Raw genomic sequence first — 27,381 nt, 5'->3', positions numbered from 1 at the left:
AAAACGTATTTATTTATTTTTATGTTTTTTATGCTAGAGCATACAGAAGACTTTGATGCAGCCTCTGACCTGAATAGGTCGCTCAAAGCAATGGTAGTACAAAAACGGCCGGCAAGTGGCAGCAGAGTACAAGAGATCAACTAGGGCCATGTTGCATCAAGCTCTTTTTCCCAGTGTTTTCAACAGGTTTGTGAATAATGATGCAACTTAGCTATATTCTAATGCTCATTGCTGCAAAATGGAAACAGGTGCAAATATACTTTTTTTTTCCTGATATAAAAAATACTCTAATCTTTTTTTTGGTAGGTTCCATATTTGTATAGCAATAGAACACAATATTCTGTGGACCTTGCAAAAATCAGTCAATATCCAGTAAAACAGCCGGGAGCGAAGGGGATTGCTTCAGTGAAAACGGCTGGAAGTGAATGAGTTAATACTGTTATTAAGCTTTTGAATATTCATTTAGGCCTACTATAATTTTGTACTGCATTGGGCACTTTTAAGACACACACACACACACAAAAAAGTACTCCAGTCTAACAGAAAATCGGCTCAAGGTGATGGACACGAAACAGCTTTTGTCTTCAATAAGTCTAAGATGCATGTTTTTAAGAATATAAACTCCATACAGGGGCGCCAAGCCAGAAATCAAACCTCGGACCTCTCGACTGTGAGTCAAACGTGCTACCCACACCTCCACAGTGCTGCCAGTATTGTAGTCTTATCAACAGATTAAAAAAAAAAAAACAGAACAATACCTTTTGACAGGATGATTAAAAGCCAAGCGCACAAAAAGAAGCCTGTGAAGACACACGAAGGACGAAGGAGCGATGAAGGGCAGATACAGCACAGGACGGGACGGGACGGGACGGGACAGGACACGAGCCCGGGAAAAGCAGACAAAGCGAGAGGGAGAACTTGATGAGATTTTAATGTGAAGGTCAACTTGTTAGCATCTCTAAGGGGGTATTAGTCCCATCAGCGTTGTGGAGGGAGGGGGGGGGGGGAGGCGGGATGGGGGGAACGTGAGATGCCAGAGAGAGGCTTTTGCTGCTTTGGCAAGTACACTACTACAGTAAATAGAGGGGTCAGCAGCTTCTCTGTGTGTACGTGCTTGAGGTTGCACTTTTGCGCATACGTGTGAAAGTGGGAGGTGGCGCGTCAGGGGGCGGGGGCAGGGGCGGGGGCGGGGGGTGACAGAGAGAAGATAAGGCGAGAAGCTGTTTGTTTCGCCGCAGCTTCACCGCTGCTCTTTATTCGTCTTCACGTTTCCATTTACGACTTGTTTTCCTCCATCACAATCAACACACAGAATATATACACAAAGTCACACACTGAAGTATGGTTTCATTTAGGATTGACTCGCTGAGGAAATAATCAGAAAGGTGACAGAGTTTGATGTGCCAAGTGCCAGAGAAGAGCCACAATTGGTGATAAGCAGAGCTGCAGGGGAAGCCGCTTGAGCATTTAGTTGATATCCTTGAGATCGAGTTTAAGGACCGTGCGCCGGTTCACTATTTGTCATCATTAACTGATTCGCTGCCATTGACGTCAAAAATGCATTTGAACTATTTCTATTTGCTTAACTTTTTTTTTTCCATTTTTGTTAACGAGAGTATGAAAACCTAGAAAAAAATTATTGTACATTTAGAACAGTTATAAAATTTGTGATTAATCGTGAGTTAACTATTGAAGTCATGCAATTAATTACAATTAAAAAAAATTAATTGCCTGACTCGATAAAAAAGAGAGAAAATATTATTAAAAATGATCGCGCCAGGCGATTAAATTTCTTTATCGTAATTAATCGAATAACTAGTTAACTCACGATTAATCATACATTTTATATCTGTTCTAAATGTACAATAAAAAAATTCTAGGTTTTCATATATAGTAGTAGAAACAACATTCTAATTGCAAAAGTATTAGCACCCTTGAACTTTGTAACCCTTTGCCACATTTCAGCCTTCCCCCCAAAAAAAGAATGTGGGGGGAGGGGGTAATCAACATCATCGTGAAGTGGAACAAAATCTATACAATATTTTTATATATTATAATTTTTTTAATGATAACTAAAGTAGCATGTGCAAGGTTATTCACCCCATTTTTTCTCAGTGCAGCCAACTGACTCCAGAAATTCCCTGATGACTTCTAAATGATCCAATGTTGACCTAAATGAATGATGATGATGAATTGTCCACCTGTGTGTAATCAATCTCAGTATAAATGAACCTGCTCTGTGATGGTCTCGGAGGTCTGCTAAAAGAATACTGGGGAGCAAGCAGCATCATGAAGAACAAGGAACAGGCAGATCCGGAATCACATTTCAAAACTGATGGGAGACAAAGACTTCAGCTGTAATTGCAGCAAATCCCACTTGGTGCTGATTCTCCCAAAATAACATTTTCAATCAGTACATTTGAAGACTGAAATGTGGCAAAAGGTCAAAATGTCAAGGGGGGCTAATACTTTTGCAAAGCACTGCAATAAGGAAGAAGAACAAACTAGCACATGGACCTGAAGCTGGATATCGAATAAATGCCGAAAGGACTTTCCATCCAGCCACCTGGCCAGGCTCAGATAGCGCCTGATGACAGTTGACGCTATTATTTGCTCGCCATATTGAACCGCTTCCAGGGAGCCGCGCTTTTAATTACAACCAATCGATGAGGGCGCGTCATCACGTAGCGGAAAACTGCACAGGCTCACAAAGCCCAAGCTCGAATCCTCTCTCGAAATAAATTGGCCATTTTACGGTAATAAAAATAATGAGAGCTGAAAATAGCGTCCCAATTTGAGGTGGTAAAGTGTGATGATGACACGGAGTGGGAGGCGACGCTTGAAGCCCGCAGCCCACGTCAGCGGGGCTTCGGAGTGGGTCGTGTGAGGTCAGCGCGACGTTGCTTTTGGAGCGCCAGCGAACCCACAGGACGACAACTCAGTGCAGTTCTATGGAATGGCCGTCAACACTCAATCACATTGCAGACATTCAAAAACGTGAAAATCGCTGGATGGATTAAAATCAAGAACAATAAATCAAACAAACTGTCATGTAAAAAAAAAAAAAAAAAAAAAAGCAAAAAGTATCACAGAATAATGTAAAACGAATACAAAAATTAAGATAAACTAAATAAAAAAATAAATAATGTAAATGTAAAATGAAATAAGATTTACAATACTGTAATCAAATGATATCAAACTAAAAATAAGCAAAAATATAACAATAAAAATAGTGGGGGGGAAAACTAACAAAAATATATTAAATATCACATTTTAAAAAGATAAATACAATGCACAAACATTTTTGAAAAATAAATTCAAAATAAAAATTAATTTAAAAAAGTGTCAAATGAAACAAAAATAATGAAAAAAATTGTAAAGAAAAATACAATTAAGTTTAAACAAACTCAGGATGAAATCAGAATGAATACAAAAAAAATCTAATAATGAAATCAATATGAACTAAAAATAATAAAAAGGGAATAAAATCACAAAATAACACACTCAAATAAAATACCAAATAAATAAATAAGGGAAAATAAATTCAACAATAAAATGCAAAAAAAAGAAGAAAAAAAACACATAAGGGCAAGAACATACAATTCATGAATAATACAAAAATAACAATAATAAATACAATTAAAAATGGCCACATTGGATTTGCATAATGAAGAAATTTGGGATTGCGTGTTCTTCACATCTTCCTACATTGTTCACCTCGAGTGCAAAAGTCCACCATGTTGTTTTCAAGACCCATCCTCCCATATACTATTTGACAAATACTGTTATAAAATACCAAACTGAACTCTGTGAAACTTTGTTGAGGGGTGGAGCATGATCCTGAAAAGTAGATATGAATTTTCCTTGAAAGTCTGGACAAAGCCATTTCTTTTCATCGTCCATGTCGTTGGAGTGATGAAAATTTAGAACGTCGACTTTAATCAAGCGCTTGGCCTTGGTGGAGGTCTGCATTCCACATTCTGGTTGCAAAAACAACAAATAAAAAGGTAGCCTACGACCTATGCGCGCCATCTTAACCGATTCTCTAATCATAGGATTTTTATTGCATTCCTGGGAAACGCTACGAAAATGGAGTCCAATAAATCCATTCTACATAGTCCGCATGCAAAATGATGAAGTCGTACTGCTATTATTCCCCAAAACAACGTTTACATAACACCCTCCATTATTGCGACATATTTCAAGAGCCCTGCAATAGAATGTAGTGGTGAGAGGTGGCGGTATAAAAGTAGACTATTGTTATGGTGATCGAGGTTGTTTTTAGACTGCAGTGAGCGGTGACGGGGCAAACTCTGGGTTGAGGAAGGAGAAGCCCTGGAAGTCCTCCTGGTTGACGGCCGCCAGCACGTCCGGGTCCGAGGGAGTGAGCGCCGACGGGGCCGCCGTGAAGAACTTGTCGAAGTTTTCCCCTTTTCTGCCGCCCTGTTGGAAGTCAGCAGAGAATTTAGTGCGAGTCGGAGGAATCTCGGAACGGCGAGTTAGCTTCCCCATTTTGTACCGTCGTAAACATTCTTCATTGAGCTGACCATCAACTCGACTGCGAGCATTTCCTGAGCTGCTCCTCAGCAGCATGTGACGGCGGTTCTGATGTGACTTTCTTTCGGCTAATGGGACAGACCCCTAACCCCTGAGCACGATCGGGCCGGCAAACGGGCTCATGGAGCGCTAATGATGTCATATATTTGCATAGGACAGGAGCAGGCGCGAACAGGAGGTCACAAAGGTCCTGTCTGTAATGGCCGGATTGACAATCAAACCCTTGGCAAGTTGACGTGCGAGTGATCTGGAGAATGCCGCCACTATTATGTGACAGTTGTATAAAATCAGGGGTGTCAAAATTAGTGCGTTCATTTTGAGTTAATTTAAAGTTCTTTTAATGGCACTAATTGAATGAATGGCCGCCCATTACTTGGAAAGCCTGTACTGGGGGAATTCCAGTTGCGACGCAGCAGATGCGTCCATGACAAAATTTTGCAGTAATAAATTGAAAAATAATGCATATATATTTGTGGAGAGTGGGGTCAAGTTGTATTTTACAATTTTAAAAATGTGCAGAATTTCACAAGTTACTTCATGGTAAAATTTTTTATGGCTCTTAATATGAAAAGAAAAATGCACTGAGCTGTCACCGTCTTACAAATGCAATTATGCCATCTAGTGGCAGAAAAATGACCAACACAAATCAATATCACACTCGTTTTTTACAGTACATCTTTTTAATTTTAACTCAATTTTATGAATTATTATAAAATTACTGACTTAATGATGCAGCCATATTTCTTTTAGTTTAAAAATTTCCCCCCACTTGGATGTTAACAAGAGTATGATGAAAACAGAAACGAATATTTTATTGTACATTTAGAAGATATAAAATTTGCGATTAATCGTGACTTAACTATTGAAGTCATGGGATTAATTACGGTTAAAAAAAATGATTGCCTGACACCTCTAATAAAAATAACAGATGTGTTTTGCTAGTCGCATAGTTTTCCTTTTAATGAACCAATCAGAGGACAGAAGAATGCTGATGTCATCCAGGGCCACAGCTTGGTCTATTCTAATCTAATTTGAGTCAGCATTACTGAGTCTGAAGGATTCGATTAAAGGGATATTTGACTCAATGAGCCATTTTCAGCAGTAAAAAGTAAATATTTTGTCCAGAATTAATGTGATAATTTCATTATTTTTCACATACAATTAATACCTTTAAAAAGTAATTTTTCCACTTGCTGTCGACTGAAGATGACATCACCTGTGCTGAGGAAGTAGATAACGACCAATTGTGGTTCAGTTTGCTGACCAAGCCCAGAAAGCTGGGGAACCGTGATTGATCGTTACCTACTTCCTCAGCACAGGTGATGTCATCTTCAGTCGACAGCAAGTAGAAAAATGTGCTTTTAATGTTATTAATTGTACACGAAAAATAATGAAGTTATCAAACAAAATATTAACTTTTGAACTGCTGAAAATGGCTCAATGAGTCAAGTATCCCTTTAACATGGCAGCAGAGGCTTAAATCTGATTGGACGAAAAATCTCAAAATCTCAAATCGAAAGCCTTTGTTGACCCTGACCACCACTATGAGAAGAGGAATGATAAAATATAAGGAGAAGCAGAGAGGTGGTAAGAAGGTTCCACAAGGTGGACTGACTGATCTGGGGATGAATGGCGGCGGAATCTCCAGCCTCTCCAGACGGTCCCAGTCGATCCAGCGGAAGAACGGATGCTCCCTGATCTCGCGTTCGGCGTCCTCGCCGCCACCGAGTCGCTTGGCCGGGTGCTTTGTTAGCAGCTTCAATCAAAAATAAAAAAGATAATTTAAAAAAAGACAATTCTCTTCTTCACGTTATTCCCTTCATCTATCCATTTCCTATTACTATGTCCTAATTGGGGCAAAGGCGAAACAATATGTGACAATATATTCATAAAAATAATGTACAATATCGACAAACAAGCCCTCACATGTAGTGACAATTTGATATGATGCATTTCGTGTACGTACTCCCTTGCAGATGGCGACGGCTTCCCGGGACAGAGTCTTGGGGTAGGAAACGCATTGTTCCATGATGGACTGGAAAAGCTCCTCCTCGTCAATGCCGTCAAAAGGCGGCTGGAGTCAAAAAATAAAGTCAAATGAATAATCGATATCCCAACAGAGAGAGAGACTCGGAGGCTTAACGAGGACGCGTCTGATACCTGTCCTGCCAACATTTCATAGAGCAACACGCCGTAAGACCACCAGTCCACCGCTTTGTTGTAGGGCTGATAGGCAACAATCTGAAAGTAAGGAAGAAAAGGTCATGAGGTCGCATTTCGGCCATTGTCAGATTTGTATGCAACTTTTTGCCTTTCTCTTGTCAAAAGTTGTGATATATATATATATATATATATATATATATATATATAGATATACTACTCGCGGCATATTTATCACTCAAAAGAACGGCTCCACGCTGAAAAAAACCAACAACTTTTATTGGAATAACTTGATTGTGACTTTTTCCTTCTACTCTCTAATGTGGCTACAAATTAACAGTGTATTAGACCGCGTGGAACCACACTGACCCTCAGTGGCCAAACTGGGTACAACATGAACAGCGCTCCAAATAAAGGCACACACAGACAAAGGTGAGGCAGTATAAAATAATTTAAATAGAATTGATTTTGGGACATTTAAAATCGATTCTGGATCGTACAAAATGAGAAAGGCAAATTATATTTAAAAAAAAATATACATATATTATATCAATATCAGCCTATATAGTATTTAAACATTTCTTATGCTAAAATGTTTTTTTTGTAAGTAAATATTATGCCAAGCTATCTTTCCAATGGAAAGTTCCATAATCAAAGTTATGGTTATTGTATTTTAATTATTATTACTCTATATATATAAAAAAAAAAAAGCATGTCAGTGCTAAATGCAAAAATTCTGAACAATGTTCAACAATGTAAACATTTTCATTTTACATAAACGTGTTTCATATTTCAGTTAGCTGTATCATTTTAGGCTGTAACAGTCAGTAACTTAAACTTTTACACTTGTATGACAGTTCGGGTGACAAATGTGCGATATATGAGGTTGAACATTCCCAGCGTGCCCGTTTTCTGGAATGCGGCGCACGAGAGTTTGGGTGCAAAGTGGTTGGAAAATAATGATCTCTTTATGTGCGTCTTTAGGTGCGTGTGAATGACAGACAATTAAATGGAGATGATTAGAGCTTAAGCTGCGGGTAGAAGTGTTGAAATGAATCACATGGTCAGGGGTTCTGCACTTGTGAGAGCGAGTGTGAATTTTCAGAACGTAATTATGAGCTGATGATTTGAAACTCCTCGGTTGGAGGCAGGAGACACCCAAAACATGCAGTACAGTAATACGTGTATTTCTTTCTAAGTTTTTTTTTCCACAAATTTGCCACTTTATAGTCGCAAATTGGAGATTTAAAAAATAATCATATTCATACGTGGCCCTAATATGCCGTCGTACATACAGACAGTTTGCATGTATATGACAACGTTTTTTTTTTCTTTTTTAAATCACTCTCCCAATTTACAAATTTAAATAAAGGAATTGAATGATTCTTTTTCACAGTATATGTAAGATGGGAAAGTGTTGCATTAGGGAGGTTGATTGTTTGAATGAGAGTCGCAATAACTCGTGGGAACGTGTTCACAAGTATGTGTGTGTGTGTGTGTGTGTGTGTCACAAGGGAACAAGCCCGCGGCCCCCTGGGGGGAGTTTATTGTATCGCATACAAAATGTCAAAGGCGGCAGAATCAATGAGTGTTTACATAAGAGAGTCGATACTCCCCGTATGTTGATCAAAGACGTGCACAACAAGTCACGTTCTCCCTTTTGTCTTTCCCCGCCGTGCTTCTAGCTGCTCCTTCAATTGCCCCCCTGAACACACGCACACACGCACTGCACCGCAAACACGACTCATCACACACAAACACTTAAAAAGAAAAAGAAAAAATTCAGCCGGATTAATTTGAGATTTTCCAATATTTTTCTCACACTTCATCAGTCACGCTTGTCAACGTGAGGATGGTGAGACAAGGTCTGTGAAGGACAGCGCTGGCTGGTGGTTTTGCGGCCGTGTGTGTTGCAGGTTCCCAGCTGGGCTAATTGAATCGGCTAATGGCTGGAAAAAAAAAACGCTGACAAGGTCACATGAGAGTCACGGAACTGCAGCAGGGGGCTGCAGGTGAAAGAAGAAGAAGACGAGGGGAAACCGGGCCAATCAGTTCACAAAGGCGCAGGACGGTACGGTTTGCGATGGTAAGGTGTGAAGAGGCAACCGCAATTGGAATATTTGCTTCACAAAATTATATTTAGTTTATAGTAATGAAAACTGGAGCTCCTCAACTCACTTCAACATCGTTTCTTGGCACCAAGATGCTATAAAAAAAAAAAAAAAAGTGCCAAAGCACTACTTTTGTCCGAAATAAACTCTTCAACTCCAACATGGTTCCTTGGCCCAGAAGATGCCAGTAAAGAAGTACTTTTATCTTAATGAGACTCCTCAACTCACTTCAAGGTAGTTTCTTGGCACCAAGATGCCATAAGACAAAGCACTGATTTGATTGCTTTAAAGCAACACTAAGGAACTTTCAGTTTATGTTGATTAGGGCGGCGCCATATGGACAAAAGCGGTATTGTTATGCCCGAAGGAAGACCACATTTCCCATGAGGACAAGCGCATTGCGTTGTTTTTGAGCTCACGCCAGCGAGTGAATTCCGGGCCACTGTTGATCCTCGACTGTCGTTTTATCCGGGTAGCTTCCATTTTTCTTTAGTGTCTTCTCAGACAAAACTTTTCAGTAGTTTTGCAGCTTCTGCCAGGAAAGCAGTAATCGTGCGTCGGCATTTAAATTGACTTCCGTCTTTGTAACGAATGGGTCAAGGAGGAAGTGACGTATGCCAGAAAGCAGTCAGCACATTTGTAGTTTTTTGTGTGGCAGTGTTCCTACCATCCTCTTCAGAGTTAGTGCCAGTAAAAATGATACAGACCCCCTTCGGGCCACGTCAAATGCACCATTCCACTAGTTTTAAGTCGATGTTTATCAGAAGAGTTAGGAAAATATTTTATTAAGGTTGAAAAGTTCCTTAGTGCTACTTTAACACAAAAATAATTAAAATGAAGACTTTTTTTTTTCAGTGAATAACTGGATAGGTTTCTCACACAAAAATAAAAAAATAAGCAAAATGTGAACTTGCGAATGGCAAACTCGCTACCCTTCACAACTGTTGACAATAGAAACGAAGTCCCAAAGTTGCCCTGCTTGGTGCGGCCTACCTCGGGTGCGATGTAGTCCGGGGTGCCACAGAAGGTGTGCGTGCTGTCCCCCTCAAACATGCCCTCCCTGCACATCCCGAAGTCGGCAATCTTAATGTGGCCCTCGCTGTCCAGCAGCACATTGTCCAGCTTGAGATCCCTGCGGGAGGAAGGACACGCCGCGTGACTCATTTTGATGGATGCCGCAAAGCGGCTTTAAAAGAGTCTTTTGCTAAGAAAGACAAGAGCGACTCGCTTTGCTCGCTGCACTGCGGAGGAGCGACTCGGGCCCCCGAACGTGACATAAATCAGCTTTTACCTGTAGATGATCCCTTTGCTGTGGAGGAAGAAGAGGCCCACCGCAATCTCTGCTGCGTAAAACCTGCAGCGAGCGAGAGAGAGAGAGAGCGAGTGAGTGCATGTATCAGGAAATAAAAGTAAATCAAAAGAGGACGGATGACAAGTAGAAGCGGCCGGATGATGAAAGGCGGCGCAAGCAACTAGATGAAAGGCAAATCAAAAATTGAGCAACAGGCTATGAATGACTTTTGGATGATTGATCAAAGATGATCGGATGACGCAGATGCGAAGGCGAGATTAGTGGGAGGAGAGGAGGAAGAGGAAGACGCTCCTCCAGCTGAGGACTTTTTTTTTTTTTTCCCCAAGAGTCGCCAGGAATCGCGAACAAAGCGGCCAGATAATTCAAGACGAGGAAAAGCGGCGTGAAGATAAGCAAGCGCACGTACGCCGCGTGAGGTTCTTTGAACTTCCCGATGATCTGAATGTGAAACATCAGGTCGCCGCCGTTGACGTATTCCATCACGTAGTACAGGCGGTCCTGAGGAAAGACGATTGCAACGATTCATCGACTGTGGCAGTGAATGACTTTTTAAGGCACACAAAGTGCTGTACATGCACCCTAAAAAGAGAATTGTTGAACCAATTTAAGACGACAAATTGAATTGTTGACCAACTTAAAAGGATTCTTGACTCATTGAGCCATTTTCAACAGTAAGAAGATAATATTTTGTCTATCGTTAAATGTGATAACTTCATTACTTTTCATGAACGATTAATACCTTTAAAAAATACTTAATTCAATTTTATTAAAGGGATACTTTTCAGCAGTAAAAAGGTTATATTTTTATTTTTCATGTACAATTAATACTAAATAATAAAATTAACAATAAAAGAAACACATTTTTTTCCACTTGCTGTCGATTGAAGATGACATCACTCGTGCTGAGGAAATAGGTAATGACCAATCATGGCTCAGTTTGTTGACCAAATCCAGAAAACAGGTGAGCCGTGATTGGTCGTTACCCATTTCCTCAGCACGGGTGATGTCATCTTCATCGACAGCAAGTGGAAAAAAATGTGTTTCTTTTATTGTTAATTTCATTATTTAGTATTAATTGTACATGAAAAATAAAAATATAACCTTTTTACTGCTGAAAAGTATCCCTTTAATAAAATTGAATTAAGTTAATCCAAATATATAAATTTAATTAATTATGAGTTCATTAAACTTAAAACATTCCCTTTTGATTAAATTATTCAATCATGTGTTACCAATTGAAGCACTTTTATTAGGTTCGTCAACAATTCAATTTGTAATCTTAAATTGGTTCAACAATTCTCTCTTTAGAGTGTGGAGTGAACATTTGTCATACAGACCTAACACCATAACTTCTGTTTTCTTTTCATTGAAGTTTAAGAAATTGAGTGTCATGCAAGCCTTCATTTCCTCCAGACAGGACACAAGTGGCCATAATGAGACAACTTCATAGCAGTGAAAAAGAATAAACAGGGGCCTGAACAAAGGTGTTTGAAATGAAATCAACGCAAACAGCAGGGGGCCCCAAAATTGACCCCTGTGGAACACCGTAGTGGAACACGAACGTTCTGTTTGCCAAATAGGATATGAACCACTGCAGAGTGCTGCAAACAAGCCAACACAATACTGTTGATTTAGTCTAATTCTGTTCTCCATTACCTTAACCTGGATAAATAAAGCTTAAATAAATAAGATCACAACAAATACGCAAACACACACACATACAATCGACACACACACACACACACACCTCAGTCTGGAAGGCGCAATAGAGCGAGGTGAGAAAGTAGGGACGTGTGGGGAGCGCCAGGACCCTCCTTTCCACCAAGGCGCTCTCCGTGTCCTCGTCCTGGAAAAGGACGTCCTTCTTCAAGACCTTGACGGCGAAAAGGCGCTCGCTGCCTCGCTCCTCCGCCAGCAGCACCTGAAAGAACCACAAGGACAGTGGACATTCCGTTTACAAAACAAGCAGGCTCAATTTGCATTATTTTTTTTTTTGCACTCAATGTATGAATTGTGAATTTCATGACGGCAAGCAATTTGTGCAATAAAAAAAAAAAAGTAATTGCCAATCAAACTGATATTTATTTTTCAAACAGCGATCTTGTATTGAATGTTGTGGTGTACCTTATGTTGTGACGGATGAGTTTGGGAATTTTTAAGTGTGGTCGTAAATAAACCGAAGTGCTTGCTTGTAGGAAATAACAACACAGTACAGTACTTGGCTTGAAGGGGAAAAAGCGGAATATATTCCAAGCTTACTTGAACGTGACTCAGAATGCATTCCCCTGTAAGGCTTTATATTTCCCTGCCGCGCTTTTGCACGTGCCAACTGTGGCGTGGTCAGTGTGTCATAAGCGCTACGAGTCATCCTGCCGTGTGCATGGCGGGCATCCGAAAAAAAATCAAGCACGTGCTGCCACTATTAGGACGGATGTCTGTGCTTGGTGTGCGCATTCATGCTGAAATGACTGGAAATAACATTTCATTAATGCTCCCCATATTTCAAGGCACATTAATGTCAACATGGGCAAAAGGCACTCGGGGTTTTTTTTAAATCAGAAACTGCAGCTTGGGGTTGTTCTAAAAGCTAATGACGCTGTCAGTTGCTACAATGGGAAGAACTTACGGAGAGCTGTTGACTGAGAAACGGTCCTGGTGACGTTGCAAAGCTGCTTGCTAAAGTTTACTGGCTATGGAATTGTAATTTACCGGACAATTAGTGGCTCTGGGATGTGTTTACAGGGTTATTGTTGACCTGCTGCTAAGTGACAGAAATCCTGTCCACCTCTGCCCTCCAATGAAAGGTTCCTCTGCCTGTTGGCAGATTTTTTTTATTTTATTTTGAAAATCCAGCCTTCCTTAGTCATGAAAAAAAACTTTGAAAGTTGAAACGCTTTAAGATGCCACAAGATGGCGCCAAAACTCACATGGCTCAATGACTCAAACGTCACAGGGCTTTGCCGCCATCTTGTGGCATCTTTGTGCGAGGGAACTATGTTGAAGTGAGGGTTGTACAAGTCAGTTTAGTCTATCAAAAAAAATAGTGCTTTGGTGCCAACTTTTGGTATCTACGGGTTAATACTAATTGAAGGGATCAATTTTAGTTTACGTTATGCTATTCGGGGCAGTGGCTCCTTATAATGTTTAGAATAATTATAGTGGATTTTTTTTGTTTTTAAACGTCTTTTATACATTGTCAAAAGTCAAATAAAGGATCAAATTATGTATTTATTGCACATTGTTTTCTGTATGATAAACTATATTTATTCTCTATAAAATGTATTTTTTGGGTGTCTGGAAAAGTTTAATTGGATTAAGATTGTATACTATTTCAACTATGTCAGACATTTTGATTAATCATGAAAGATTAGGTTCTGCCGGTAAACATACAATTTGGAAATGAACACATTATTTCGAATTCCAATAGCATCTCATCTCTATCATCATGATAGAATTAAATCATTCCATAATTTAGTGGCTGTTATGGAACCACTTTCTTCCTTGTCATTCAAACAAGTGGCCAACGGTGCATTTGCAACTGAGTCCTATGAACTCTGCCTAGCAACAAGTGACAAAAAACCAAAAAAATAATTAAATATAATGTAACTTTAATATTGACATATGAGCATGTGCACAAACGGTAAAAGCGTCTCATTGCAATTTGAAAAGCTACGGTCCGACCACCTGTGATGTTTCCTACCTAGAAAAAACATCAACTCATATTACACTTCTCTAACTTGCTAAAAAAGGACATTACAGTAAAAAAAATAAGATAAAATAAAATCTGAAAATGTCTCAAATTCTCGGTGCTTTAAGCAATCGCAAAAATAGGCTAGCCATGCCAAAGTGAGTTTTAGGTTTCCCCCCCCAAAATTGTGATATGGAAATCAAATGCAAAACTGTGAATAACAGTATGCAAGGTTTCACGGTAATATTCTTTCCATGAGAGATTGCATTTCATTTCAAGTTGTAGAGCTCTGTTAAATTAATAAGGGCTCAATTGTATGGACAGTATTATTAATACCACTTGCTATATGAAGTGTAATTAGAATTTTAAAAAGCACGTCTGACTAAAGGAGAGCAGCGGAGTGGCTCCCCCTGGTATGTAATAGTTTTTCCCATTTCAAACCGCAATTGGCCACAGCATTAGAATGTTAGAAATCCCACACATAGTGCTTCTTCTCTCTTGGCTGCTTGTTATCCCATTTCCTCTTGGCCATTTTGTCACTTCCCGCCTCACAATAATCCTCTCCTTTCCTATCTGTGCGTGCCCCCCTCCCCCGTTCGCTCCCTCCCCCAGCAGCCTCAAGTCTCTCTCCTTCCTTTCTTCCCCCCCTTTAAACATCCATCTTACGTAAGTTGAGCTCTATTTCTCCCGTCCCCTGTTAAGACTCTCATCTGACAGTTATGAAACAGCACAGGGGAGCTGTAGACCAGGCAGAAGGACTCAAAACGACACTCTCTCCATCACGGCTCATCTACAGGAGGGATGGGGGGGGGGGGGGGGGGGGCGCTTGGAAAGTAAAAATGGAGAGCAAGGCTCCTCGGGAAGGAGCACCTCCAGGAGGGGAGTCTGTTTGCCAGCCAGCTTGAGCTCATGACTGCTGACAGCACAAAAGACGCACACTTGAATTAATCATTGGCCGCTGTTGCAGGGGCGGGACAACGCACACCCAGGAGCTCGCGTTCGAAACGGGACGTGAAGGTCAATCCAGCAATAGAAGACGTTACCTTGCCAAAGCTGCCTTTACCGAGCACCATGAGGAAGTTGAAGTCGTGGATGCCCACCCTGCCCTTGCCCGGCATGTGGGAGTGGGCGGGCGGACAGGAGGGCACAGGGGTCAGGGGCAGGGCCAAGGGGAGGGGTTCCGACGGGGCGGCGGGGCCGACTTGAGGCAGCGAGGGTGTGGCGCCGTCTGGCTGGGGCTCCTGTGGAGGGACACGAGCGATTAGATGCGGTTCATACAACTACAACAAAGTTCAACTTCAACTTCACCTCCTGGGGTGTTAATTGAAGGAAGGCTGGACAAGCCTGCACCCTGGTGGAGAGAAAGCGTAGTACAGCACGGTTCATCAGTAATATTGTTATTTTAAGGGAAAATAGCACTCTAGAATATTGGACTTTTTACAACAATGGCATAATTAGGCAGAATTTAAAATATTTTTTTATTACACTTGATCAATGTATTGGTCAATGTGCAGATCTTTCTAGTGTGTCTGCCTTGGCCACCTGGGGGCAGTATAAGACAGACAGATTGAAATACTGCTCCCAAAAATGTATGAATACGTTCTATTTTAAATATAACCATGCTGCCAAAGACATATTTATAAATAAATAAAAAACGTTTTATTTTTATGCTAGAGCATACAGAAGGCTTTGATGCAGCCTTTGAACTGAAGAGAATGGTAGTTATTACAAAAGCAGCCAGCAGGTGGCAGCATAGTATAAGAGATCAGCCAGGACCATGTTGCAAAAAGCTCTTTCCCCTTCTGGATATTCACAGATTTGTGAATAATGATGAAAAATAGCTTTATTCTAATGATAATTGCTGCAAAACGGAAATAGATACAAATATACTTTTTTTTTTCCCCGATGAAAGAATCTAATCTTTCTTTTGGTAGTTTCCATGTTTTTATAGCAATAGAACACAATATTCTGTGAGCCTTGCAAAAGCAGTCAAAATCCAGTAAAAGAGCCGGGAGTGAAGGAGGTTGCTTCAGTAAAAATGGCTGCGAGTGAATAAGTTAAGACATCTCAACTCTTCTTCTAGTAGTCGATCTTCGCAGAGGATAAAAAATATGACTGAGATTGCGGTATTAAAATGAATGAAATTAATCAAAAATTATTTTAATCCCCGCAACCCTTGTGAGGACTAAGCGGTTAAGAAAATGGATGGAAGTGAGTAGACGAGTGTTTTGTGTTACGAGCATGCTCACGGAACAAATTAAACTTGCACCTCTAGGCACCACTGCACTTCCAAATATGGTCAATGTCATATTTTTTGTAAAAAAAATAATTAAAAAAATGGATCCTAATGCCCAGTCCCCACAAGGTCCGTAATTTTCGCAAATGATTATCCAATCAAAAATGACAGCAAAACTATTAACTCTCTAAGACACTTGAACTGTCTGAAAACTGTCAACCTCTTCCTCACTCTGCGGGAGCCTTACAGCATTTTGTCATCTCAAGATTAAAAGTCTAAGTTTTCTTTCTTTTTTTTGACTAAAACAAGTGAAATTGGTACATGAATACCAGTTTGACAGTGTCATTAATCAAAACAGAGCATTATTATCTCTGCAAAGGCAAAATTTTCAGGGGATACATCTCTTGTCTTGGATCTCATCCCTAATGTGCAAGGCACTTGTGTTTTTATTTGCGCAGATAAACTCAAAGTGGCAGTACAAGATTCCGACTGTGTGAGTCATAGCAGCTAGGTTTTATTGGAAGTAAATATTTGTAATGAGATAAAGGCCGAGCCAAGCCTGAGGAAAAGTGGCAGCGCATTAAAACGGTAAGTGGCAGCCTCACTGTCTGGTCAATGAATATAAATGCATTAGTGCACTTTTTGGCCAACAGGCACTCAATGTTTTACAGTGTTATTTGTTTACAGTGGTACCTGCAGGTCCGGGTCGGGCACGGGAATGTTGTAATACTCCCCCTCGTCTTGGGCAAGCAGCTTGAACCAGCCGCTGATAGGACGCCGGAAGATCTCGCTCACTCCGAAGGACAGCGCGCCCATGAAATCGTTGCGAGACGTACGGTCCCAGTCCCACACCTCCACGGACAGACGCCTGTCCCACTGGTGGCCGCGCACGGAACTGCACACACATGGGCGAAACGCCTTCAAGCCAAATAAGTTACTACTGGAGTGTGCATGACCTTTTTTTCTGATAACGGGATTTTTTTTTCCTAAGTAAAGTACGTTACAAAAAATTAAAATTAAATGTAATTTGATTTCTTCCATTATTTTTTTTTCTCTGCTTAAACTGAAGTAAAAAATTAAAATAATACAAATTATTTCATCATCTCATGAAATATTTCAGCATTTTTTTCCTAATAAAATTATAGTAAATATAAAAATAAAATTATAATTACATTTACTTTTAAAAAATTCTCATAAAATGTTGGTATGCAATTACTTTGAAAACAATACAAGTAAAAAAAAAACTAGTATAAAAGTATAAATAATATAGTATAAATCTGGAACAAACCAATTAACAATGATTTTGTGATTTTTAATTGTTATTTATTTTACCAAATATTTTCTCTGAAACCATTACATAATAAATTGAAAGATTAATTTCAATCTATTTATTTAAAATAAATATTTTACTGATATATTTTTTTAATTAAATTGTATTAAAATATACATATATATATATTTTTTAAATTAAATACTATGTCCTTCTAAAATTATTATTTTCTGAAAAATTTATAAAAAAAAATAATGAATATATTAATTCAGAAATAAATATTAGTTCTTCAGAAAATGTTTTTAAACTAAATTATATCTAAAAAAATATGTTTCTATAAAACAAATTCTAAAATTATAAACTAAAAATGATGATTTTCTAAAAAAAAGAACCACTAATTCGGATAATTCCAATGTGATACTCAGAACTCTCTCACATCAAATTCACGTTCACTTGATGGACTCACAAAGTAAAACTCTCATTCCAGACTGGATTGAGTGTGGAGCGGATGGTCTTGGTCTTCTGTTTGCTGTGGCTCTTCGGGTCGGGAATCAATTTAAGTTTAACGTACGGGTCTGACAGGCCATTTGGATCCATGGGCATCAGGTTACGAGCCTCCCGCACTGCGCAGCGGACGAGAACAATCACAGCGAAGGAAGAACAAAAACATTGTCTGAGTAAATTTGTGCTTTGGTTTACCTCAGGTGACTTCTCACCTGTGACAAAGACGTCTTCGTTCTCGCCATGAACCGTCAAGTGGATCCGGCCCCGCTTCTCTGTGTGGTCTTGGCCGCAAAGACTGGGGACGCTGGTCTCACATCGGCGATGGACGTTCATGTCACAACCTGTGAAGATGGTAAATAAATACACACATCAATAAGGATTAATTTAATAAAGTGGGAAATATAAATTCAAGTTTAAAGATAGAAAGGGGGACCGACTGGGTAGCGGCAACCACACTTGTACATTTTTTTTTTAATTGTTATCTTTTTGCATGTTTTTGTCCTTGAAAATTCCTCTATTGTAAAATTAGACAAATATTAAAATACAAATTATTAATAAAAATAATAATATTCAAATATTCTTCCTGTAATTCATATATTTGTTGTTGTTAGCATTAAGGGACCAGAATTATTATTTTTTTAATTAACTATATATTTATAAAAAATGATCAGAATCAGTTATCTAAATAAATACACACATAAAAAATGAACAGTTTAATAAAGTTGTAAATAGAAATTCAAGTTTAAAAATATACAGCAGTGCCATGCATTTGCATGTTTTTGTCCTTGAAAATTCATGTTGTGAAGTTAAACAAATATTAAAGGACAAATTATTGTAAAAAAATAAAATAAAATAAAAATATTCTTCCTGTAATTCATATATTTGTTGTTGTTAGCATTAGGGGACCAGAACATTTTTTTTAAATTAATTATATATTTAATTTAAAAAAAAATCAGTATCAGTTATCTGAATATCAAAAATGACAACCCCAAAAAATAAATAATCATTAAAGAAATCCCTATTGGTCAAATAGAATAATCTGATAATCTATGATTAATAATCTCATGAATTTGAAGTAGTACCTACATGCACATTTCATGCCCTGATGTATGAGCCCGTAGAGCAGCGAGCCACAGTGGTCGCAGAAGGTGGGGCTGGCATAGGTGTTGATCTTGAACACGTGTTGACTCCTCAGGTCCTGAAAGGTAACAAAAAAATTGTCCTCAACAGACGAAGTGTGACAGCAAGGACATGTGGTTACATGCAGGTATGCAGGATCGGGACATTTGGATTGGGATGCTCATGAATATAGCAGATGAGATAAGGGAGGGCGTGGAAATGAGATCTAGGAATGTGTGTGCGTGTGGTTGAAAGAGGGATGATTCATTTTTATCTCTCATCATCAGCGCCCTCATTCTTTTCACCTTCCTCTGCTTTAGCCTATAGTTGAAAATCCTCCATCTTGCTGTGTGTGCACTTTTCCTTGTTATCATTTCTCTCTCACACTCACACACACACACGCACAAGTTTGTTTTACTATCTTTGTGGGGCCATCTCATTGACATAATGCATTTCCTAGCTCCTTCCCCAAACCCCAACCATCAAATATGATTGCCTACCCCTCTTTCCTTACTCTAACCTCAACCATAACCCAATTCAAACCTAAACAAGTCTTGACCCTCAAAAAGAGGTCTAAACTTTTAGGGCCCAGCAAAATGGCCCCACATGGACGGGTGGGCCCCCACAACTCTGTGAAATCCCGATATATGTGGCCCCAATATGTAACAAAAACTAGACTCCCCCCCCCCCCCCCCCCCCCACACACACACACTCCCCTTGACCCCATTCATGACGCCGTTTATTTGGCCAGCCCAACAAAAAAATAAAGCATGAAGACAAATTGTTCCCGAAAGCTTAAAAAAAGGCAGCAGGAAGATGACAAAGGAATTTACTCCTCTTCTGCCTTCAAAGTCTTATTAACCCCCCCAACACCCCCAACACCTCCTCGCGGTAGACAGACGTGACAAGGAATGCGTCTGGATTAATGAGCGAGTGAGTCATGCAAGCGTGCAGATATGATGAGTGGTGCGCGATGAGCGGAAGGCGTCTCACATCTGGTCTGGGGGCCGTCACCGAGCCGGGACAGGTGAAGGTCACAAACTCGTGACATCTTTTGTGCACCACAAAGCTGCAAACTAAAAATGGAAAGAGCGAGAGTGAGTGAGATTGAGAGGGCAAGGGAGAGACAACTCAAGTCAGCAACTCATCTGAGAAGATGAATAGCCAAATATCGATCCGCGCGTACCTTGACATTGGAATCCCTGTTTGCCGATGCCCCTGTGAGTGAGAAAGGCGCACAGATTAGGACGGCAAAACAATTAAGGGACAAACACAATCTTCCTCGCTAATTAAAAGAACATACAAAGTGGGCCAAAAAAGCAGCAGCGTGATCAACAAAACGTGGTGTGTCACATTGCAGAGGGAGGCCCGCGTAGCCCCGTGGGCTTCTTTCCAACGTCTCCTTTAATTGAATCGTTAAAACCATTGATTGACCAAAGAGTCCACTCAGCATCTGGCCTGCTGTGAACCGAGCACTTTTGGGGAGGGAAGACAAATAAGACATGCTTACACATAAGGAGAGGCCGAGTGGGGGAGCTGATAGGAAGTGACCCTATAAAGGGAGCAATGAAAGAGGAGGGGTAATGGTCGCGTACAATATGCAGCAGCAAGGAGGCTGTGCAGCACGTGAACGGCGTTCTGCTTTTGACCAGCAGAGAGCATGAGAGAACCAGCTATGATGCCGCAATTAATGCTCATTGGCTCACTTTGATGCCATACTAAAACATTTCTGCAATGGCTAACACGAGGATGTAAAAAAAATACAATTAAATAAAATACTGTTGTATGTGTACGTTGCTGATTTGCAGTTCAGAATCAATATTTATCTAATAACATGACAAAGACATTCAAAATGTTTTAAAATAAATACATCATACTCACCATAGATGTTGATTATCAACTTTTTATTAATGTGTGCACATTTGTTTTGCTAGTTGAACTTGGCTGTAATAAATTTTGCCCTGACCAACCAATCAGAAGAAGGGAAAATGCTGACCTCATTAAGGAGAGCTTGCAAATTTAAATCTGATTGGTTAGCAACAGACGTTCCTAGCCCATTTTTGAGTTTTTTTCTCAAGCACCCCTAAAACACTACAAATTATTATTTTATTTTTGACTGCATGTCCTTCAAAGTACCTGGTTTAAACTATGTGGTTCTCCTAGTCAACACCAAAAAACGATCCTTACCATTCTTCAGTTTTGCTGCATTTAATTGTAACTTACTGTTTATGTTGTTAGGTGGGAGACTCTTGTATGTCATCAAGTGTGAAATTACACAACCAAGTACAGGAAATCTTTTGTGAGCTGCCTATTTCTGAAAATCCTCAAGATCTGCTATTTTCAAATGACTAGCGCTATCGTGTCAAAACTAAAAGGTAAGCAAAGCTGCAGTTTTAGCACAGATTTGCATTCGTTACTGTTATCAGCATTTGATAAGCGGCACATCCTAAAATGTTTGGGAAAGTTGCCGACGTGCACGCAGGAGGGATTTGTGTTTGGCGATGTGTCTGCTACATGTGCTGCATATGCACTGATCTAGATGGTGATGACGTGAAAATACAAATTATGCTTTTATGTAATGGTGGCATTCTTTTCTCTTCCAACTCTGAACTGCTTGACACAGCAAAATCCCCATATATATATATATATATATATATATATATATATATATTTATTTATTATTTTTAATCCTTTGTATATTTTGACCCAAAACCTCCAGGCCTCTGCTTGAAATCAAAATATATAATAAAGTTCACTATGTAAGAATCCTTATCTTATATAGTGATTAGGGAGTAGGGAACGAGTGAATGATTCCCAGCACAACCATAATGAGGCACGCAGGGTCCATTTTGTGAAACAAATTTTCTTGGAAGGACTCCCAAGCAACATTGTAATTCTTCCGTGTTTAATTTTCTTTTTGTAATCAACCTAAAATTGTACACTGGGCCTCAAACAACACGAAGAAAGGATTGAGTGTGATAGTGCATCCAAGATGGCAGCCAAGTGGGGGGAATGTCCCGAAAACTTCCCAGAGGCTGCTGGCACACGCGCCAAGCGTCCTCCAACTTGCAGCCTCGCCATATGCCACACAGCACACGCTTAACACACTTTGATTCACACATTCTATTTGGCGTCTTCAAACATGTTGCTGCCATCACAGTGCATTTACTCTCGTTCCACGTTTGCACTCGCCGTGTAGAAAATGTTTAGTCAGTGTATTCAAATTTGCTACTCAGGGATTCACCTCTCTTTCTTCCTCATTTATTTGCTGACAATCTATCTCTGTGTTTTTTTTTTTTTTAGCCCTATCTGATAGGAAAGTAGTACATTGGTGTTGTTGAACTATGTCGATGTGATGCAACTCAACTCTGTCAAACTAAAAAGTAAACAAAGAGAATTGCATGTTTTTGCGTAATGCTAACAATGTAAAAACTCATAGTTTCCAAATAACATTTAGACCAGGGGTCTTTTAGAGCCACTTAGGCCCAATTTTTTTTTTTAATAAAATCTATCTGGAGCCGCAAAACATTTGAACATTATGGAGAAAACAGTATGTTAGTGTTAGTTTAATGTACTGAGGGCCCAAGAGCTAATAATGAACTGCACCACAATACAAAAATATGCAGCATCCAACACGTAGAGATTCATTTTCTTCTATCTCTTGTCCTCCGTTTTTTGGATTTTTTTTAAATTGGTGTAATTTTTTATACTTTGTTTTTCATAGAACTTTTTTTTTTTACTTTTCTGTTCTTCTGTCGAATTTTTGACATTTTGGGCAATTTTGTGGACATTTTATGGTAATTTATGGGATTTCTACTTTTGTTTTTGGACATTTTTTGAACATTTTATTTTCTTCATTTAAAAAAAAGAAGAATTTTCTGACTTTTAGGCAATTCCAAACACATTCTAAGGCAATTTTCTGCCTTTCTTCTTTTGTATTTGGAACATTTTATGGTTACTTTTTGAACAAATTATTTTCCGCTTTTTAAAAATAAATGTTCTGACTTTTTAATCTATTTATTTATTTTTTTACCAATTTTGTGTACATCATATGTAATTTGGTGCTTTTCCTTTTGGGACATTTTATGGTCACTTTTTAGACATGTTCACACTAGAAAATACCTATTTTTGAAAATCGGACTAATATTATGGAGCTTACTGAGTAACTGACTTTAGTTGCGAAAAACTTCATTTGTATCTGCGTCCGCCCCTGCCCTCGGTGGTTACTTGGTATTTTAATAGTTTATGTACAATTTGGTAAGATCCAATATAACAGCTGTGTCAATAATTCTGTCTTTACAAAGAGTAAGACAGTAACGTCCTTTTTGTAGAGGCAGCTCTATGTTGAATGTCATTATCTTGAGCATGTGTACCTAATGAAGTGTCTCGTGAGTTTGCTTTGAACGGAACGTGTTCTATCGTGTGGGCTCCAGCGGGGAGGAGAGCTTATTTGATCGGACGGGGTCAGTGTGCTAGCTGATGTGGGCTGTTTCTGCAGCCTCAAGGAGAGCGAGAGAAAAAAAAAAAAAAAAAAAAAAGAAGAAGTCAGATGCGGCAGTGGGTTGCCTGAGGAGGCGGCTTAAGAACTACCGGGGTGCTTTCTCTACAAACGTGTTTGTGGAGTGTGTCGGTGTGTGCGTACCAGATGAAGTCGGTGCAGTGGCTGCAGAAGGTGGGCTGCTTGAAGAAGCGGGCCGTGAATTGGTGATCTTTCACTTCCACGACCCTCTTGTGTTTGAGGGCGCCTTTTCTCTGGAAGACGGGAACCCTGGGTGGAGGCGAGAGGGGCGAGGGCAGCGGGGAGCCGGCGGATGTCGGGGAGACCAGTGTCAGCGGGCAAGGGGAAACGGGGGCGGACATGACGCCTGGAGGGATATGCCAGAGTAGAGAGGGAGGATGGATGATGACACTGTTGAGTTGCACACGAGGGGAAAGACCTTGAATGTGGGACGGGGGGGGGGGAAGTAGGACGGCGGACGTACGCAAGGACAGGAAGTCGAGAGATGGACTTAAACATGGAGAAAGATGAAAGGGCAGAGGATTAAATAGACAGATTATTTCACACCTGCACAATCTAATAAGAACCAGCACAAAATACACATCTCAATTTCTTCCTTGACATAAGTCACAATGCTCAGTTTGTGGTTTACTCTGTCGGTAAGTTATTCATGAATGTATTGTGGTCGCTTTTAGCGGCGGTGTAGAACTGCACATCATCAAACTGAGAGCTGTTTGTAAGATTTAGTAGAGGTGGAACGGAGTACAGTATTGCTACCCAAGCGTGAAATCATTATTACATAAGCACTTTATGGCCATTTTGACCTCTCGGTATCCTCCTCTATGTACTCCCATCACTGCGAATACAAAAGAACAATGACCACATTACATATTCATTATGTTCTGCGGAAATCATTACCAAAAAGAAAAAAAAAAGTATATTCAAATTTCTGATTCTATATTTGTCGTGTCACTGTTATTTTTGCCATAATGGATGCGTCAGCTTAATAATACACTGAATATATTCAATGTTTGCATGCTTAATAGACGACTAGCTATAACACTCTAAAAAGAGAATTTTGGAACCAATTTAAGATTAAACAGAGAATTGCAACTTTATAAAATTGCTTCAAGTGGTAACACACGATTGAATTAAATTAATCCAAAATTATATATTAAATTAATCCTAAATGAATATATTAAGTTTAATTAATCACGAGTTCATTAAATTTGATATATTCACTTTGGATTAATTTAATTCAATCATTAATTAATTAATTTAATTAATCTAAATTAATCCAAAGTGAATATATTAAGTTTAATTAATTGTGAGTTCATTACACTAAATATGTTCACTTTGGATTAACTTGATTCAATCGTTAATTAATGAATTTATTTAATTTAAATGAATCCAAAGTGAATATATTAAGTTGAATTAATTATGAGTTCATTAAACTTAATATATTCACTTTGGATGAACTTAATTCAATCATTAATTAAATTAATCCAAAGTGAATATATTAAGTTGAATTAATCATGAGTTCATTAAACTTTATATATTTACTTTGGATTAACTTAATTCAATCGTGTGTTACCAATTGAAGCACTTTTATTAAGTTTGTCAACAATTCCCTTTGTAATGTTAAATTGGTTCAACAATTCTCTTTTTAGAGTGTGGAGTGAAAATTTGTCATACAGACCCTAACACCATAACTTTATAACTAAATTTAGTGTCATGCAAGCCTTAATTTCCTCCAGACAGAACACAAGTGGCCTTAATGAGAACATTTCATTCACATAGCAATGAAATAGAAAAAAACTGTATGAAAAGGGGACCTGCAATTTTATTAAGTCGGTCAACAATTCTCTGTTCAATCTTAAATTGGTTCAACAGTTCTCTTTTTACTACATACACCTCCCAGTATGGTGCAGTTCAGTTATACACCACTGCAAATTCCAGCTACAATAATAAACATATTAGTGGAATAATAACCGATACGAGTGCCAGCTGTCATTAACTTGATTGGCCATGAAGTACAGGAAATGGTGATCTATCAATGTTATACCACTGGAAAGCCTGTTTATGCCCACATTTGTAAATTGGGGGGGGGGGGGGGGGCATTTGTGTAATGACAAGCAGAGTATTTGCCAAATCTTCACACCAGCACCACTGGCAGGGTAACACCTTTTGGTCTGGGACTCCGTCCTGATGACGAGCGGGGAAGAGTTTCAAAAGCAACCTTTGGAATACAAACAAAGAAATTGCCTGACCTGAACCCAATAAACGCTTGGTCATGCCGTTCGTCCTGACTGACAAGAATGAAGATGATGAATATGGATCTACTGCACACGATTCAACTGTTAAAATAATTGAGACTCATTCAAAAGTTAAGAATATTGGAGCCGATCAGCAAAATTCAGACTTCAATCACCCAATACACCAAAACACACCAAACAAGAGTCAATGTCAACAGTAGGATATGCTGTCTGTATGGATCCTCAGTCATCCGGGTCATGGCAACCAGCACAGGTTGAATCCAGACATGCAGTCTCATCCTTACTGAACATGTTTCACTTTTAATCCAAAAGGCTTCTACAGTTCTACATTTTAAGGGTCGGGTCACCCTATTTAGAAGCCTCTGGTGGGGCGTGTCCTGTCGCCATGGCAACAATCCATCAGAGACATAATTAGGGAAACTCCACACTTGAAACTTAGAACTGTGGAAACCTTTTGGATTAAAGGTTACACCTTCAACAAATAAAAACAAGTCAACTTTCCTACAAATGGGGCACCTTTTGAAAAGGGAAACAAACTCTCCCTGTGTATTTTTAACCGTAAAAGCGACACGTATGGAGGGAAAGAGGACATAATGAAGGAGACAGAGGTTAATTTGCGCACAGTGGCAAAGCGCTCTTAAGAGACTTTGAGTCGCGAAACAATTAACACAACTGTCCCACATACTGCCTGTCCAGTCTGCCAACTTTCTCTCTCTCTCGCTCCTTCATCTCCCCACCCCTCGCCCTGGTCGCCATGTCGACTGTACCTCCTCTGTTGCCATGTCAACAACACCCTCACCACCTGCTCCAATATTAGCGCCTGTGTCCTCTTCTCCCACTTCCTGCCATGCCCTTATTAACAGTTAGTCTCATTTAGCCGAAGAAGTTTCCACTGAAACAGTCTGCAGGGACAAAGGAAGCTACTTTTTTTTTTTTTTTTTTTTTTTTTAATATAGTTTGTAACTTGAGAAATGCTAGCTACAAACAATCGATTTTAGCATGTTGCACGAAGCCATGTCAGGAAATGTGATGGATGAAGAGACTGATGGGCAAAAATGGGGCAGCACTATTCCATATTTAATAATGCACAAACACAAAATCTATCAGGACAGTACCTGAAAATGTGCGATTTTGGAGGAGAGGCTTGAGCGGCGGGTATCTTTCCTCACTTCCTCGGCCCTCACCTCGCAAGAGAGGCACCTGTACAGTGGATCGTCACTTCAGAAATAAGAAGAGGAAAGGAAATGAGCCAGCGCAAATTAAAAAAAGAAGGAAGCTTTCTCAACCAAACGGCAGCAAGAGATTGTGATTCAAGCTTTCCTGGAACCAAAGATAGAAGTTGTAAATATCCGTTAACCCGCAGGCAGGGTGAGGAGGAGGACGAGATGGAGAGGTGGTACTCTCTCTTTCCAAGATTGGTCCTGTTTTTACCAAGAGTAGGATGGAAAGATAAGAAGAGAGAAAGAGAGTGAGAGAGAGGAGAGCGAGGAGAGCGAGAGATTGAGGGGAATAGGAGGCGATTCATTTCGAAATCTGGGTTACTTCTCTCAAGAGGGGCCCAGGGAGGTGGAGAAAGGGGGACGGATAAGGCAAAAGCTGCCATTTTTGCCACCATCCATGATCCAGTGTGGACCGAGTGCCAACTGCCTC

General features: G+C 39.6%; 1 protein-coding gene across 1 annotated transcript; it reads right to left on the bottom strand.

The window, feature by feature from the left end:
- Nucleotides 1-1,223: 1,223 nt before the first annotated feature.
- On the bottom strand, nt 1,224-27,381 carry prkcg (protein kinase C, gamma). Its single transcript, XM_086077878.1, has 17 exons — nt 26,847-27,381; nt 23,600-23,822; nt 20,144-20,175; nt 19,951-20,033; nt 18,925-19,036; nt 18,051-18,179; nt 17,801-17,957; nt 16,758-16,959; nt 14,872-15,069; nt 11,888-12,061; nt 10,547-10,638; nt 10,120-10,182; nt 9,822-9,960; nt 6,718-6,798; nt 6,524-6,631; nt 6,173-6,313; nt 1,224-4,443 (listed from the first exon to the last, which is right to left on the bottom strand). Exons 2-17 carry the CDS (start codon nt 23,815-23,817, stop codon nt 4,282-4,284), a joined length of 2,091 nt encoding a protein of 696 aa, XP_085934004.1. The 5' UTR covers nt 23,818-23,822; nt 26,847-27,381; the 3' UTR covers nt 1,224-4,281.

Source organism: Leptonotus elevatus, chromosome 6, assembly GCF_054856555.1.
Source record: "Leptonotus elevatus isolate MCC_2025b chromosome 6, RoL_Lele_1.0, whole genome shotgun sequence".
Taxonomy (NCBI): Eukaryota; Metazoa; Chordata; class Actinopteri; order Syngnathiformes; family Syngnathidae; genus Leptonotus; species Leptonotus elevatus.
The sequence above is the reverse complement of the archived record's forward strand: the minus strand, read 5'-3'. Positions and strand labels throughout refer to the sequence as shown.